Here is a 17,290-nt window from a genome sequence, read left to right on the forward strand (position 1 = left end):
ATAAATGTCTCATGAATAAAATGAAAAGGTTTCTAAAGCAACGTTCCCGGTCGTTTCTCTGACAAACATGACTCTGCTCAGAGGTAAGATTCCCCACACACTGTTTAAGGGTAACAGCAGGTATTTATTTTCCATTGTTTTATTATGCATCACTTTCAACAACATTCCCTGTAAACATTTAAAAATCAGCACCTTTTATAATCAGAGGCAGAGACAGAGGTGGAGTGGTCAGACACCCTCAGGGAAACGCAGGATGTGAGAGGAGGAGAAGAGACTGTTAAAAACACATCTGTGATCAGAGAGGAGAGGGCTTCACCTTCAGGTAAGACACAGGCAACCCGAATAATTTAAAATAATTTGTTGCCTGCATCTTGGCTTCCTAAAGCACAACCCTTTTTTATAGCACAAGTTTGTATCGAAAAAAAAAATATATATATATATCACAGCAAATTACGACAGTTTTCAATAAATTACGAATGTGTAACTGATTCATAGTCTGGTGAAATAAATAGGGACACCCTCAAGATCTTCTCACACGCGTATGATTCAAACATGATATTATTGCTTTGAGCCAACCATGTCTGCTTTATGCTCATACACTGAACATGTCTTTTGCATTTTTACAAATACGAGTGATTGTGATCGAAGTCGTGAGAAGAACTTGGTCGCCCAGTCTGACTTTCCTACTTACAGTACATCAGGTCTGTCCATCAGCTGCTATGGTCGGTAGAGAGTCAATTGGAGAGAGAAAGAAAAAAAAAAACAAAAAAAAAACCACCAAAAACCATGAAAAATATTTAAAAATGAAGAGTTCCCTGATTTCTACTCCATTTTGAAACCTTTGTTCATGCATACAACAAATTTTAAGATTACACTTAGAAACATTTTAGGATATCTAATCCAATAAACTATTCAGTGTTCTATTCACAAGTCAAGGCACCGCAAAGTAGATACTGAGTCTAGCCTCCATCAGTTCGGTTTTACAGCAATCTTGTGCGCTGGCACTCTGCGAAACATACGGTATGTGAGATGACATGCAAGCAAAGAATGGAACTTTGGTTTCTTTTTTTCTTTTTCTTTTTTTTTTTATATGGAACAGAACATCATCAAAAGTTAAGAACTGTGTTGTTAAAAACACGTGTCCTTTAAGTTTTAATCTCTGCAGTCTGTTTGTCCTGTGAATTTGGTCCAAAAAGATAAAAAGGAATTGTCAAAATTACTTAAAGTATCTCTACAACGGTCCAGAATACATGATGGCCCATGAAAAAAAAAAAAAAAATCAAAAAATGGATATTTTTTAACCCTTAACCTGTAAACACAAGAGTGAATGTTCAAGTTATTGTGGAATAGTGTATCCCAGAGTAAGCCTGTTGGTAGAGTTTTTTAAAAAACAAAACGAAACAAAACAAAATTAGACAAAAAAAGGTTCAAAATTTAAAAATCACTGTTACAAACAATTCAAGGAGACCCCATGTCCTATAAAACCCAGTATCTAAAACGTATTGGAAATGCATGTGGTGTGAAAATTCCTGAAACTGTAAGGCATTTGTTGAAGAGGAGGTAGATGGCTTCAAGGAATTTCCATTTCTCGTTCAATGCCTACATACTTGAGGGCATCGGCTTGACTGTATCTGTAAAGCAAAAGTCACATGATATAGACATTCACCCCCTGAATCAATGAGGGAAAAACATCTGTAACAGATAAGAGCACTGTTGCTCTCCAAATATATATATATATATATATATATATATATATATATATATAATTGTAATCTTAAATACATCAGGTAAAGACTTAAAGGTACTGACAACTACAACCCCTACAATCTCAAAGTGTAAAGGTTTTCAGAAACGCTGATAAGACTGTTGGAAGAGATGTTTACACGAAGAAGACGACTGAAAGACTTACCTGTAGTCGAAGAAAAGTTCCTCACCGGTTTGTATGGCTCTCTTAGCAAAAATGCCTATTCTATGGTCCCCATTCACCATCATGACTGTCAAAGAAACAGAGAGAGAGTGGTAACCGAAACCGCCACAAGACAGCCTCCAAGAATCATTCATGTGATTAATTATAGTGAAGAGGAAAGTCAGATTCCATACCCTTTGCATAGCAATTCGGGTTCACGGAATGGTTGGCAAACCTAATCTTGTTGCCTTTCCTTGTTGCATCAACAACAAAATCTGTTTGGGGGGAGAGAGGTGATGAGTACACATCAGACAGAGCATAGAAATAACGTAATCTCTGAAGTGTTTTACTAGAATGACCACGTGTGGGAGAGAAAAAAAAAAGCAAGAAGAGAGAGAGGATACCATTGTTCAGGTTGAACAGGAAGCTGCACATGTATTTGTCGTACACCTTGCCTCTGCGGTCAGCCTCATCCTGTGAGATTATCTGCAAGGTTAAAAGAAAAAAAAAAGAAATTGTCAGACTAGGGATACAAAACCCGACCCATCCCGTGAATGCTCTGTAAGTAAAGACAGCCTCTTACCTCTCCACAATATTCAGAGATGAATTCATTCTTCTGCACAGGCTCTTTAATAAAGATGCCCCATCCAGCCACATCAGAGGGAGCCAACAGCAAGTGCTGCAGAAAGGCCAAAATAAATATAGATTAACAAATAAGCAAAAGCAGGATCGATTACCAGCAGTTTAGAGTCGTAAATCAAAGGGCCAAATACGTGTTCTCAGAGTGACCATGGAATAAGCATATCCAGTAAAGGGAATGGAGAGAAACACTCTGAATTCCTGTCTTTTTAGAGAGGATTAGGGGATCATTGTGCTGGTGCGACGGGAGAGTCTCACCTTTTTAGCCCCTCTCTGGATGCTGCAGTTCTTGCAGGAGACATTTTTGCTGTCCCAGTGCTCGGCCGCCCCACAGGTGAGGCACAGGTCAGGGTCACATTCACGCACGGCCAGGTAACAGGGACACTGCTTAGTGTTACACTGGGCCTTACAGCGACATCCAGGGAAACGGTTCTGACCTGCAGGCGGACGGCAGTGAAAACCCCACTCTGAATCCACATAGATCTTTAATGCGCTGTGTGTGCTGCACTGTGGGCGTCACACACAGCAGGCAGGAAGGCCCCACCTCTTAAATAACATAATGTGATGACGGAGCTGGCAGGCATTGGACACTGAAACTGTGTGTGTCTGAAGAACGAAGTGACTGAACGTGGAAATGCTGTGATGTTAACTGCAGCCTCAGTGCAGGGCGTGAAAGCCTTTCTAGAGCAGCGTGTGGTCTGCTTTGTACTTACACTCAGAGCTGCACTGGCAAAATTTCTCACAGAAGTTCTGTGCGGTGACGCAGGGACAGGAGCTGTCGCAGGGTTGCCGTGGGTGATCGCACGGCTGATAGTTATACACGTGGTTGGATGAGCCATCTGCCAAAAGAAAAAGCCCAAAAAAAGACGTCAGTCAGCACCGTCACTTCGGTTAAGACTTGAGATGCCTCTTTCTTTTTCTTTTTAACTTTATATAACTTCAGAAGTCTTGTAAAACACAACACCTTTATGGCCTTTTGAAAAAAACAAATGAAGCTCTAACCTTTTTTCAGCTGGATTTTGCGGCAGTGGGTAGCCCACAATCTACGAGAGTATAACAAAAAAGCAAGTCAGGTCACCATCAAAAGCTCAACTGGTAGTGAGGAACGGACGAAAACACTATCCTATCACACACCTGTGTTTTCTTTTCTTCTTTCGTGGAGGAGTGTCTTCATCTTCTGCAGGAGCACGTGCGATTATGCTGGATTCTTTTACCCTGAATTCATACACCTACACACCAGAATCAGTAGAACCCAATTAACACAGGACACGTAACCGCTTGTACCAAAATCTTTTCTGGGCGGTGCAATGAAAAGTCTAGGACAGACAGACAGACAGACAGACGGCGGTCCGTACCTGTCTGCAGGTTTTGGTGCCTATGAGTCGTGCGATGGCACAGAAGTTGTCGTAGTAGGTGCCTATGAGGACTCTGAAGAGAGAGGCCTCAGCTCCGCTCCAGTCCACGTTCTCCGGAGCCTCGCTGCTGGCTTTCAGCTTCACTGGAGTCTGACAGCGCGAATTCGCCTCTAATCACGCAGCACAAACAACACCAATAAATCAACCAAATCCAAACATCTCAGTCTGGCAAAGAAAAAGCGCACCGTTAAGGTGTCTTTCGACGTGTGCTCTCGAAATACGAGATATCCGAAATGTATCGGAGCCATGAACCTCTTATCCCTCACGCAGGAGCGACCGAATGGCGTTAAGGCTTTGAATTAAGAAAAAAATAAAAGATTGCCTTTGTGAGCGGACAGATGAGGGTCTCTCTCTCTCTTTACCTGAGGAGCTGGTGGTTTCATCCTTCTTGTCGTCATCGTCCTTGTCGTTGCAGTCGGCGCCGTCGGTCCCTCCCTCGCGGTCGCTGTCCGTGTCCTTGGTCTCGTTGCTGACGGTAGGGGTGCTGGGCCTGCTGCTGCTGTTGGGAAGCCTGCCCCTGCGTCGCCCCACCGAACGCTTGGACGGCGTCTTGGCCCGTTCCGCCACCACGCCGGCGGGGTACTCCCTCACCATGCCATCCTAAAGACCAGACAGACAGCGCTCGATATCACACAGTTCATTTTTTTATATCGCGTTAGACTTAACTGACGGCAGAGAGAGAGAGAGAGAGAATGACTCTTTACCTGAACTAAATACATGTAGCAATCAATGCCACATGGTTTGCTGTCCACGAGGTTCTCCATATTCTTCCTCTTGTAGGTGTTTGGGGTTGCGTGGAAAGCTGCAGTTACGAGAAGAAGAAAAAAAAGTTAAAATCGTGAATTCAAGGGATGCTCCGATGGTTTTCCGATTGATCTGCGGAGGCTCTCTGCCAGTTGCCGTGAGACACAGGATGTGGTTGATACTCACGGTGAAGGAAGCAGTCGTATTTGAAGCAGCGTCTACAGAAGAGAGTGTGGAAGGAGTGTAGGCTCTGTTCCCTCTGCACTGACTTGGCGTTTGGTCCGTCTATGTTAGGGGTGCACTCAGGGGGAAGAGCTCCAGGCAGCTGCTGCTCTGTCAGCTCTTTATACCTAGAGACAAATAAAGACACTCAGGATTCTCATGTGACCCTGGAGCAACCCACGAGCCTCTACAAAAAAAAAACATCACCATCCTCCACTAGCTCCAACTCAGGCAGCAGCCATTCGAACGTTCTGGTTCTAGAACAGAACTGGAACTGCTGCAGTCAGGTTCACAGCTTCCTCCTGTACAACTTTTATTTCTTCTCTGTAGAATGTTTAGCTGATGTAAAATTTTTCAATTAAAAACGGAACTTCAATGTGATACAATTTAGCAGTGATGGGGAATCTCACACACAGGACATAATGTGAACTCACTTCTCTTTCAGCTCCTCTGGTGAGCCCTTATCTGGAAACATGGAGGAGATGGCCTCAAATATCTTGTCAGAGGGAAACTTCTTAGAGCAGTCATTGGCTCTACCTGTGGGAAACAAAAATGACCATACTGTAACTTAGGGACAAATCTCAAGAAAAGGCTGATCGGTCCAGGTTAGCCTTTTTCTGACAGGACAATAAACCTTTGTGTGTAACTGTGTAAAACTGTATAAAACTGAGAAAATATGCTTCTAAAAGCAAACTGCTAAGACAGTACTATTACAAAAGTTTGTCTGAGGCCGAATGACTGAAATACAATCTGACAAAGAACTAGATACAGTTTTAAGCAGAAAATTTCATTAAGAAGAAATGAAGAATGTTTCGCTCTCTAAAATCTTAAAGATGCTTTTATGTTATGGTCATGCTTACCCAGGGCTGGGTGGTTACAGGATCTTACCGTCTGAATTGAGAAGCTGGTCCTTTCGTGGGTCCTCAGAATCTTCTTTACCATCACAGAGATCCATCTTGTCCAGTTTATAATCCTGCTGGTCTTCCTCTTCATCTTCCTCCTCATTGTCACTGTACTGATTAAGTGCTTTCACCAACTCCACAAAGATTTCATCGTTTATGAAGCCACACTCTGCACACAGGAAAATACAAAACGTACGTTAGTACATGATACCAAAAAAAAAAAAAAGGAATATTTCAAAGACAAATTTTTCATTCTGGTTATTTTGTTCAGAAAGATTTAATAACAGGAGACTAACAGCATAAAAAGGGGTACAGAGTGTCAGACAGAAACCCCGTGCATTTACCTCTGTCTCCATGCACTTTGCCGTCATAGTTTTTAATCAGCTCTTCAATAAAGGTACCATCCTGGTCAAGGATTTCATCACCCATGTAGGGGATGTTGTGCAGAACCGTCTCATCCTCAACCTACAACAGAGGAGAAAAATAAATATGAATATTAAAATGTTTGCATTATAATACAAATGTTGCCTCGTGTAATTACAGAAAATGCTGTTGCCCCTGCTTAGTTTCCTGTGTGAGGTGAGATAGGACACTACACATTACCATAAAGTTTTGCTGGAGTGGAGACCAGGAGTACATGACGGGCACAGAGGCCACTGCATTCAGTGTTTTGAGAGGAATGACTTGTTTAGGGAACTCTGTGAAACCACTGTCAACGGTACACTGAGAGAGAGAGAGGGGGAGAGAGAGAGAGAGAGGGAACTCAACCAACTGTTCAATACTTCTGCTTTAACACATTGTGTGTTTCGGGTGTCTCAGGTTTTTTTCTATTCAGAAAAAGAATCCGTCAAGCGTAAAAAAGACTATGTTATATGGGATTAGGCAGTAAGTGGAATGTAAAAATGCACAGTCAGAAGTATGTATGTGGGAGAGAAGTAAGCAAATCGCCCTAAGAAAAAAACTGATCAAAATATTACAGTGGTCAAATTAAGTCATTTCCTGAAAAAACAAATTAGTTAATGGCTATAAAGGGGAATGAAGGGCATTTATAGTAAGTTACATTTAAAAAGATCCTGAGTAAGACACAGTAAACACTGACCTCCCTGGTCCCACGTAAGGAGCTTACAGACGTCATGATGTGTACAGGCTGTATCCGACGCAACTTCCACTCTTGATTCAGGATGTCGGTGCGCTCCAGAATCTTCTGTCTATTGGAATTGAACATGCTCTACACCCCAGGATGGAAAAAAACAAGAAAAAGAAAAGAAAAAAAAAAAAAGAGGAGAGAGAGATCCAGTTCACTTGCACGCATAACAGACGGATGTACAGGCAGCCAGCCTCGGGACACACTAATGTAAACTAATTGGACGGTCTGGTTTCCATGTCCTTACCTTGACTTCATCAGCTCTGCGGAAGCGCTTCAGCTGACGGAGCCGCATGTACACTGATTTTACGCGCCTTCTCCAACACACCGGGCCCTTTTCCGATTTCTTCCCAGTCAAGCCCATGGTTTCCCTGCAGGAACAGCGCCGTTTTAGACCTGAAACCGTACAGCCAGGTGCAAGCTGACCGACAACCATTTGTTCTTTGCGCTACTAAAATTTCACATGTACAAAACTAGATCATACTCTCTGCTGTCATTCAGTTTGTCAATATGTTGTAGAGCACGAATAGCATGCACTGTCAGTGTGATTGATGCCTACATAGTGCCGGTGTAAAAATACAGACACAGCCTATTCCTGGAATGAATATTGAACAGATTGCCAGCCTCAGATTTGGCAAGCACAAGCATCCTGATGAGCAAGAGAGGCGCTAGACACTGACAGAGTGACAGTGCTGAGTGAACTCACTGAAACTCCCTCGGAACACGGGCCACCGGGACACAACTATGAGCTCTCCACACACACACACACACACACGCTGGGTTTCGACTGGGTAGCTTAACTCAAAGCTTTTACTGCTCCTAAACCAGCCGTAAGCCATAAGTAAAAACACATGCTACAGACTATGAGTGAGAGCCAAGGAAACCGGCTCCTACATGTTTGTTTTCACCATCCATCACTCTACATGAGCAAAAGCAAAAAAAAGTGAACGGATTTTGGGTGGCTTGTGTTCTACATCGGTGTTTATTCAAAGAACAAATGATAAGATTCTGTGTACCGCACATATTTATTCTCCGTAGAAGCTGGGATGATGTAATAAACAGCAAATCTACCTCCACACGAAAATGAACCGTAGCACTGGGTGTACTGACAGACCACTTACAACCTGTACCTCCTCCTACTTTATCCACTAATGAATACACCAATTTAATCAGGCTATTTCTCCCTGGTTTGGTGAATGGTGGGAGCAATGTAATGTGGGCAAGTCCCCTGTAGGTGTGAGTTTGCCATTTATCAGTCTAAGTGAACATCACATGCTTTACAGGAAAGCATGCGTGTGCGTGTGTGTGTGTGTAGGGGGGGTGGGGTCATGGAATGATAACAAATCAACAAAATAAAAACAAGTTCCAGAGGGACGAGTGCATTCAGTCCTTGTGACAGGTGACCTTCCTCTTTCCACAACTTAAGTCAGAGCCACACATCAAAGTGAGCGGCTAGGATAACTAATGAAGAGGGTAAACTATTCTCTTCTTTGGATATCACACTTGGAAAATGATATGTATCTGCAAAAGTCACTGAAACTTGACATCTCCATGACTTACAGCCAGAACATCATAATGAGATGCCCCGCTCAGACACTTATTAATAATATACGGTGAACCCTTTCATTAGCTAGCTAAGAAAATCGCAAAGTATTCACATGGGAGTGTGTTTATGGCAAAGGAGGAAGTAGCATGTGAATAAAAGCGATGGAATAACTGAAATAGTGTTGCTATTTTATTGTACACAGTGAGAATTGCGCCCCTACTGGTAAGTCCTTGCGCATGTTGACAAGCAGCGCCTGGCTAGACTTCAACGGTCAGTCCTTTGGCTTAACCATATCGCAGTAACTCAGGAAATACAACATAATATACATAGGAAACTTTCGATGTGATAGCTGGACAAATAGTTGCAACTTGTTAAATTACAAAACTTTATGATAACCCCATACTCAACAAAACCGGAGTTACAGTTTGTTCAACAGTACCTCGCGACGATGGCAGATATTTCGTGTTCACCGGATAAGTGCAAAGTCGGTTACACTATACCAACGAGCACAAACATATCTGGAGATTTTACACGTAAACGTCTCTCTTTCCAATCATTCACTAAATGAAAACGACAAACAAGTAACTAGATGTTCTGTGGCTGTTTACTGTCTCTGTGCTGTATGTCTGACTTATAGCATGCAGGGGAAGAATGGGTTAACTAAGGTCGTAGGCGCTTACAGCGAAAATACAACGAGGAGGGAACTAGCGAAAGATCCGCGAAAACATCACGGAGTTTAACGATAACCAAAATGACGTTCCGAGACAGAACTCCAATCTCATTAGACAGGAGCCGCGTCCATCTCGTTATTACAAACAGCAGATTTATTCAGCGAGACGAGTTACAAATTGATTACTTTTCGTCCGCAGAAAATATCGAAACTCAGAATAACAACAGAAGACAATGATCAAATTTAATTAGCGGAAAGGTCAGCTCGTGATCTTTAACTTCCTGAACACTGAAGTTTACTGAGACACAATGATCAAGAACTAAGAGCGAGCTATCTTGTATAGTTTAAATACGTACAGTTGGCAATGCATGCCGATTCCAATTTGTGTTGACATAGAATCTTTGAGTAGCTTATATTTGCCTTTGTTGCAAGCTATTCTAGTTTGACTTCGTGGATCTAGGCAGATAAGTTAGGTCAACTTCAGTTTTCCAGCTAAGTGTTATTTTGCCGGTGTTTGACTTTGAAGTTGCTAACTTGTTAGCTATCCCTAAACCAGCGATCAAAGACTAAAGTAATGCTTATCTCTGGGTGTTTCAGCGGTCTCTCCCCTCGGCTCTCTTACCTGCAGAAGGATTCCTGTCTTCATTCAATGTAGGGGCTTGAAGACTGTCAGTGGCACCCTCTCCGTTCAAAATTAGTAGATGGTATAGTGTGCTAGCCAACCCAGCTTGCAGTAGGGGGCCGTTTCACCTCGGCGCGTCCGCGATTACCAGTACCGGCGAGCTCGACTCGATACACAAAGCCAAGCGATTCTTTTTTTCTCCGTGTCACTAAGTATTAATTTTATTTGATGTCTTCGAGATTCGTCCTATGAAATAAAATGACTGAATGAGAACTGTGTTCAATATGTGCTCTCAATTTCAATATTTCCGTTTCAGTTACTATTCAAACCCGCTCTCTCTGCCTCTTTCACTCAGAATTCGCCGCCCACTTCGGGTACTGCAGAATCTAGGAGCGCCAAACATATGAACCAATCATATCAACCAATATTCAAGCTCCTCAATACCACGAGATATAACAGGCCGGATCATATCTGTAATTTGTCCAATCAGAATCAGGTATATAGTGGGGGCCCTCGGCTGGGGGACATGTGGAGAAGTTCTCTTTGTTCTTGGTTTTCAACAAACGGAATTCTGAATAACTGAATCATCGATGTTCCACACGCCTATGTGCGTTCAGTTACAGTTTGCAAAATGTAAGTAATGTCACTAAAGAAAGCGATGCAGCTCCACCGATGTTGTGCCGATATCCTTCTAAATTGATATTTGATGACACTGATATCAGTTTGAAATAAAACATAATGGCGAATGCTGCGCATTGATTTTTAAGCACAACTGGTTATATTTTTATTGTTGTTTTCGTTTGACTGTTTCGTCAGAGCCATAGTGTCTGGTCTTTTTTTGGTCTAGTGTGTGCTGTTTCCTGTGGACTGTTTCTGCTGGGGTCAGTCGGTTTATTAAGTCCCACCCACTTCAGAGATGCAGTCACTTAAGTAGAGCAATGACATCAGCATACAAAATCCATGCATTGCTCAAACCAGAGCAGTGAGAGCCTGTAATCCCGTTTGACGTGCGGAACATCTAATAAACAATCCAGTCGCATCATAAGCAATGGTAATTTTAGGTGTCGCACGTACCTGTAAAATCTTGAAATGATGCGGTAAAGGAAAACTGTTCCTGTACTTTCTACATAAATTTCTTTATGGGAGCACAGGACAAGCTCAAAATATTGTCCTGGGACACATTTTCACGAAAAGCAGTTTTCATCGCACATTTACAAAATCATTTGTAAACACTGGAAATTCCGTAAATACTGGGAGACGCATACGTACTGCAGCAGTTCTCAATATCCTGTACCTGTAGGTCGGAATTTCATCAATAAACATATTGGTTATATGGTGTGTCTCAGTATTTCAGTTAACTGTGCTGTACATTGCAAAACATTTTCATTTTTGTGTGCTTGTTTACCTTACAGATCCAGAAAAGTACTTTATATTCTAGTGACACGTGCTACAGCACCACCTAGTGGTATCTTAAAATCCTGCAGCCTGAAAAGTACTGGATTTGCCGATTTACGCACACCACCATTCACTGATCGTTTTCACATTGTTTTTATTTAAAAAGGCTTTGAAAAAGAAATCTAGTGTACAGTGTGTACTTTGGAAATCAAACCAAAAAAAGGTGCATGTTTTGATCTCAGAAACAATGGTTACAACAGGATCATAATCAAAACATCCATTGCTCTGGAAGTCCATCTGCTATCCAAGAATACTTTTGTTACAAAGGAACTGCATGGCCCTGGAAAAGTTCATTGTTGTCAGAATCTCTTAGAGTTCATCTCGCTTTTGAGATAATTTTGTGGCATGTTCCTCCACAAATTTACTGAGACCCTCCACATCTCTTTTGCTACCCTCAAACTTGATGGGCTTCTGCTTATTGTTGCTTGGGGCAAAGTATATTGTAGGGAAACCCTCTACTTTATAGTTGTCAGAAGGTACATCGTTTGCAGTGGCGTCCATTTTGGCGATGACCAGGTTTTTCTCATTTTTATATTTCTTGCCAAGTGCTGCATATTCTGGTTCCATCTTCTTACAGTGGCCACACCACGGAGCATAGAATTCAATGAGGACGTCCTTCTTTGTATCCATGACGACTTCTTCAAAGGTCTTGCCAACCACAACCTTGACTGGTCCTTTGTTGTTCTTTGGGACGGCCTGAGATTTGACGATGGGTTTCAGCTTACCTGATTATAAGGACAAATTTTATCAAACATTGAAAAACAAAAGTATGTAAAGGTAACGAGCAAAGTTTCATTTGTGAAGCATTGCTCTCATATCAATATAGAAACATTTATAAACAAACGATATTCACAAAGGCACGATACTGTATTCGGTATGTATTACTCCTCCCTAAAGTGACGATGATATGAATATTTTAACAGTACTTCGAGAGGTTCAGAACATTGAATTTATTCAAATAAATGCATGGAAAACGAAAACAGAAACGGCATCCGTTTACCCCAAATGATTCAGTGTCTAGGATTAAACCTCACCTTTCTTGAAAGCCATAACAAATTCCCTGAGGACATCTGAGTCAAACTCTTCAGGCTCCATTGCATACTTCTTTCCCCCTTCTGCTAGAATTGCGGCGTTCACTTCCTCTCCACTCTCGCTAAGTCCCAGGCTCTTCAGCTCATCAGCGTAGTCCTCCTCGTCAGCAATGGCAAAAGTGTATTCTGGGAAATCCTTTGCCACTTCCAACACCTTGCTCCTCCAAAACTGAGTGGCTGTAAAAACGCAAATTGCATCGAAGACATTTAAAACCGTGCGTTTATTGACGATCTCCTCGCGTTTTCCGTTTTAGGCAAACCGCTAAAAGAAGTGAGAGTATTAGGAATCGTTTAGCATTTCAAAAACTACCAAAAAAAAAAAAAAAGTGTGTCACTTACCGACTCTGTAGTCAAAACTGAAGTCGACACCGTAATACACCACCACCAGTGGCCGTGTCGTGTATCGCTTTGCATCGTTACTCTGTTTTCTGTGTCCCACTAATGGAAGCACATGTTTCTTGAAGAAATCTTGTATTTCTATGGAAGTTGTGGAATCCTACAACAACAACAAAAAAAAAATACCGGAGCATATTTGAGACAAAGAGGCATTCAGAGGATAAACTCTTCTGAGAGACAGTAGTTTTGTATGGAAACTTACTTTAACCGTTAAGGACTGAGATGCAGGCTCGTATTTAGACCGGAATTTCTCGGGATGGAGCATGATCACTTGGCCGGGAGAAGCTTTGAGAAATTTGGCCACGTCACTGCTGAAAGTGTGAAGGAATCTGTAGTCGTCTCTCAGAGTATTACCTACAAACAAAGGAGGACAAATGTGATGGGACCAGTGCAACGTCGTTGTTGAGGTCAAAATTTGGCAAGTCAGATGAGGTAGTCCCTGAGGGTCGTTTAACTATGAATACGGCCAGAGCGAAACAGTGAAACGTGAAAATAGCTGTACCCGCCCTACTTACAAGCTTCTTGGTAGATTTCATAAGCTGCATCTTGTTCACTGGAGAAAACTCCCACTATCACAGCGTCATCTCCATCTTTGATCAATTCCTGGACTTGTTTCAAAGTCTGCACCTGCTTTGATGGGGGCCCTGCCTGCTCACTCATGTAGTCAACGATACCTACACAGGAAATACAGCAAGTTCTAGAAAGTTAAAAAAAAGTCACATATGGTGGGTTGCAGGCAATTCTATTACGTGTGTCGACAATTCAGCGGAGGATGTTCTACTTATTTAGCTATTCATAAAATGAAGAATACTTTGAGTCATACCAAATTTCTCCCTTGGTCCATTATACTCGAATGGTTTGCCCTTTCTGAAGATTTTAAGTGTTGGATAACCAGTCACATCAAATCTGCTTGCAAGTTCATTCTCAGCAGTGGCATCAACCTTCGCCAGTGGAATAGGTGGAGTGCGTGTGCTGAGTTCTTTAGCGGCCTTCTCGTACTCTGGAGCAAGCCGTTTACAGTGGCCACACCTGATTGGACAGAGTAAACAGAATTTAAGCTCGTAGGCAAAGACAAATGCAATATGAACCAGTTTCAGTAATAAAATGATTTAGTATTAGTCTGTGAAACATGAATGATGACAATTAACTTTACTACAACTTAAACTCATTTGTGTAAAAGGGTGACTCTTTCAAAATGTTTGCCACATTCTTGGTGAGAGAAATCATATGGATGACAAGATGGCTGTTTGCTAGAGCCAATACCTTAACTACACAAATATTAGACTTAACTGAGGACTAAAACAAATTAGTAGACAATGATTATGAAGAGCCAAAGGTCAAGAACAGTCAAAACAGAACTTCTGCCAATAAAAAGTCACACCTCTTCTTACAAGAAGCACCAAAGGAAATTTAATGATCAAAAAGTCAGGGCTTTGGTCTTGTGTCTCATTTTATGCATAATGTTCTTGTCACCCAAGATGAAGCACCAGTGTCAAAACAGATGAGAGGAACAACTATATTCTAGTCATGGCCCAAGGAAAGAGCCCACCTAATCCTACTGCTTCAGCAGGTTGCTATTGAAAGCGCCAGAGACTGCTAATTTGATTCATTGCCCAATAGAATCAGAAAATGTGAGCTAAAGTTCATACCAGGGTGCATAGAACTCCACCAGGATGATGTCAGCGTTATTGACCACCTCATCAAAATTGTCCTTAGTCAGGACTAATGTAGCCTCTGGAGGAGGCTTCCAGTCAGGCTGGGCCACCTCTTTAACCCGTGCCACGATGGCTGTGGAATTCAAGTCAAAAATTAAAGTCCAGTCTCAGAAAAGTGGTTAATTGAAACTTCATTAACATTCCAAATTCCAACCGAAGTTCAACTGACTTAACTTAGATACACAACCGCATGTCTGTATCTCTTCAGTGCCTTGGCATGAGTATCTCTAATGTTCCTACCTTGCTGAGTTCTATCCCCTTCATAATCCACAGGCTCTCCCTTCTTCAAGATTTTGATGGTGGGATACCCTGACACCTCAAACCTGCTTCCCAAGGCATTTTCTTTGGTCGCATCGACCTTGGCCACAGGTATAGCTGGATCATTCTCTTTAAGTGTTTGAGCAATTTTCTCATACTCGGGGGCAAACTGCTTGCAGTGCCCACACCTGCAGGAACAGAGATGTTATGTTTAGTTTTAAAGTTTTAAAGAGGTGGACAGAGAAATACGTTTGACTGACAAAGGAAGAGTGGGGTTACCATGGTGCATAGAATTCCACGAGTACCGTGTCCTTGCCCTCTATAAATGTTTCAAAGTTTGCATCGGTAAGAACAAGCACTCCGTTCTCTTCTTTAACTTCTGTGCTATCACCATCGTCGTCGTCGTCGTCGTCATCGTCATCATCATCATCATCATCTGCATCCTCCTGACTTTTGTCCTCCGCTGAGTCTGAGGTATGAAACACCATAAGACAGCTGGTACAATTAAACAATTTTTTTCTCTAGCTAATCTTCCCCTACAATATATACAGAACACCATAAAACGTGGATTAGCGTAGAAGCAGCCTTGATAAAGTCAGCAAGACACGAAATCGAAAAAACAAACAAACAAATAAATAAATAAAATCGACAACTATATCTGGTAGAGTAAATCGACGTACCTAATGCATACCGACAACTTGTCTAACTAAATGGCCAGATGAAGCATTACTGCAAGAGTTAACGTCAGTGCCCCCGGCCTCTTTAGTTGGTACAGGTACATGTTAAGTGTTAGCTGCATAAGACAAACTAGCCATTGCGGTGTGTAGCATGAGTAAAAATTCTATTCTTTAACAGTCTTTCCAATGCAGACTGATGTCCTTACCGTCTTCTTCACATCGGCTAACCGACAAGAAGTGTGCTAATCCCAGTAGCACAATCAATATCAGTGCAACCTTCTTCATTTTCTGCCCCTTATCAATCAAGTGCTTCTGTTGTGAATCCCTTCAACCAGCTATAGCAGCTACATGCATTGAAGCTAAAGAGATAAATATATTCAAGTCTGTAGATGACAGTTTTTCTTCCTTTGCCAAGCAAACAGTCATGCAATTTCTGTCTGATTATTGGCACGCTTTGAAACAAACGCGTTTCTCTCCTGCTCTTCTCCTCACTCCTAACTTGAACTTGTCTGACTTGCCACGCTCTCATTGGTTCCCCGGCCAAGATTTTACCCAATCACACACCGCCACTCAATTCCGTAGAGCATGTACGTTCAAAATCACAATTGGGTAATCGGCATTAAGAATGAAAATCCATTGGACGGTTTTGTGTTACAAGGATGTCATAGAAAATGCAGAAATCCTTATCACCCATATGATCAAAAAGTGGTTTCAGTTGAGTTACCTGGTGATTTCGTATTTTCGCTGGTTTCAAACAAACAAAATTACAAAGACGGCTGTGATCGTCCAGAAGTGACTACATCCCTTCTACTAATGTTTTTGTTTATTACACCACTAACAATACCTAGCTATGACACGATATTAATGTAATTTATTGCATATACCATTTAATACAAAGGCCTCAACCTATATTCTCAAAGAGAAAGGTGCCAAATGGTAATTCCTGAGATGGTAGTAAAGATTAGTTAATAAGCCATGGATCAATGAGTGCAAAGTCCCAAATTTATTTGTCTAACATTAACAAAGTAGTGGCATATTGTAACAGAACCCTAAATTGCATAACTTTCCTCTCAGCTTTGGAGTTATTTGGAAGGATTTGTCACAAATTAATTCAATGACTGTCACAAAAACTTTGACCATTGCCTCACCTGAAATTAGACCAGTCAGAGTAATTCAGAAGGCTTTTAAATAATTTAATTGTTAAATAATGCTTCATATTTATGTTTGTTCGTAATAAATCAAAGTTTACATTTCACATCTTCTACTTAGTTAATTTTGTTCTGTGTTCATTTTAAGTTTGTTATAAGTAGAATCAGCCTCTGAACACGTGTTCACACATTGATGGGAAATTACACCATTCTTCATAGAGTGAGTAAACACTGAGAGTTGACTTCATTCCAGCTGCTGCAGTGATATTTTCTTAAAATGCAACTGTTTATTTAGCCATGGATCAGCAATATCATAGATGGGAGTTAAGACAGAGACATTTTAATTGGCTGAGTTGTTTATTATTTTGTATATTAAAAAAGTTGTTTATTATTTTGCCAACTGGTTTTGGTAATGTTTACTTAAATGTAAGTACATTTGTTATGAAGTACTCCTGCCTTTAATGAAGTAATGCTTTTGGGTACTATCAAGTCTGCACTCAGGAATTTGTCCAGAATTAGCTGCAGCTTCATGAAAAAGAGCCGTATGCTAATGCTGTCGAAAATTATACAAAGATTTCATTTCTCTCCAACCGTGCCACTTTAAATCTACTGAACAGTCCTGCTAACGTGTGTCACAGCACAGGTCCCACTGACACATCATCTTTGGCTCAGTTCCAGGTTCGGTCCATCCAGGATGACATCTGGACGTCCTCTTCATTCTTCCCTGTGTGTGCCCGGCC

General features: G+C 41.6%; 2 protein-coding genes across 4 annotated transcripts; both read right to left on the reverse strand.

The window, feature by feature from the left end:
* Positions 1 to 1,536: 1,536 nt before the first annotated feature.
* Positions 1,537 to 9,846, reverse strand: ezh2 (enhancer of zeste 2 polycomb repressive complex 2 subunit). Its single transcript, XM_030768400.1, has 20 exons — positions 9,811 to 9,846; positions 7,220 to 7,343; positions 6,928 to 7,056; positions 6,432 to 6,551; positions 6,173 to 6,293; positions 5,842 to 5,997; positions 5,361 to 5,445; positions 4,891 to 5,054; positions 4,671 to 4,762; positions 4,323 to 4,560; positions 3,901 to 4,070; positions 3,680 to 3,774; positions 3,548 to 3,588; positions 3,259 to 3,384; positions 2,804 to 2,982; positions 2,490 to 2,585; positions 2,311 to 2,392; positions 2,101 to 2,181; positions 1,910 to 1,994; positions 1,537 to 1,631 (listed from the first exon to the last, which is right to left on the reverse strand). Exons 2-20 carry the CDS (start codon positions 7,334 to 7,336, stop codon positions 1,571 to 1,573), a joined length of 2,238 nt encoding a protein of 745 aa, XP_030624260.1. The 5' UTR covers positions 7,337 to 7,343; positions 9,811 to 9,846; the 3' UTR covers positions 1,537 to 1,570.
* Positions 9,847 to 11,352: 1,506 nt separating this feature from the next.
* pdia4 (protein disulfide isomerase family A, member 4) lies at positions 11,353 to 15,881 on the reverse strand. Of its 3 annotated transcripts, none has more exons than XM_030769034.1 (10): positions 15,609 to 15,881; positions 15,005 to 15,188; positions 14,708 to 14,913; positions 14,402 to 14,540; positions 13,576 to 13,781; positions 13,268 to 13,426; positions 12,955 to 13,106; positions 12,696 to 12,852; positions 12,300 to 12,533; positions 11,353 to 11,990 (listed from the first exon to the last, which is right to left on the reverse strand). In XM_030769034.1, exons 1-10 carry the CDS (start codon positions 15,685 to 15,687, stop codon positions 11,575 to 11,577), a joined length of 1,932 nt encoding a protein of 643 aa, XP_030624894.1. In that variant the 5' UTR covers positions 15,688 to 15,881; the 3' UTR covers positions 11,353 to 11,574. The 3 variants fall into 3 exon arrangements, with proteins under 3 accessions (XP_030624894.1, XP_030624892.1, XP_030624893.1); XM_030769032.1 differs by having other exon boundaries at positions 15,005 to 15,194; XM_030769033.1 differs by having other exon boundaries at positions 15,597 to 15,881.
* Positions 15,882 to 17,290: the final 1,409 nt, after the last annotated feature.

This window comes from Chanos chanos, chromosome 3 (assembly GCF_902362185.1).
Source record: "Chanos chanos chromosome 3, fChaCha1.1, whole genome shotgun sequence".
NCBI lineage: Eukaryota > Metazoa > Chordata > Actinopteri > Gonorynchiformes > Chanidae > Chanos > Chanos chanos.

What these genes read in the sequence shown, in the direction of transcription:
- pdia4 (XM_030769033.1), bottom strand. Translation starts at nt 15,687, where the DNA reads ATGAAGAAGGTTGCACTGATATTGATTGTGCTACTGGGATTAGCACAC. An exon ending in AGGGGATAGAACTCAGCAAG is followed by an intron (nt 14,541 to 14,707) that starts GTAGGAACATTA and finishes TGAATTCCACAG; the next exon opens with CCATCGTGGCACGGGTTAAA. An exon ending in CTCAGTCCTTAACGGTTAAA is followed by an intron (nt 12,853 to 12,954) that starts GTAAGTTTCCAT and finishes TTGTTGTTGTAG; the next exon opens with GATTCCACAACTTCCATAGA.
- ezh2 (XM_030768400.1), bottom strand. Translation starts at nt 7,336, where the DNA reads ATGGGCTTGACTGGGAAGAAATCGGAAAAGGGCCCGGTGTGTTGGAGA. An exon ending in GCAGAGCTGATGAAGTCAAG is followed by an intron (nt 7,057 to 7,219) that starts GTAAGGACATGG and finishes CCTGGGGTGTAG; the next exon opens with AGCATGTTCAATTCCAATAG. An exon ending in CCTTACGTGGGACCAGGGAG is followed by an intron (nt 6,552 to 6,927) that starts GTCAGTGTTTAC and finishes TCTCTCTCTCAG; the next exon opens with TGTACCGTTGACAGTGGTTT.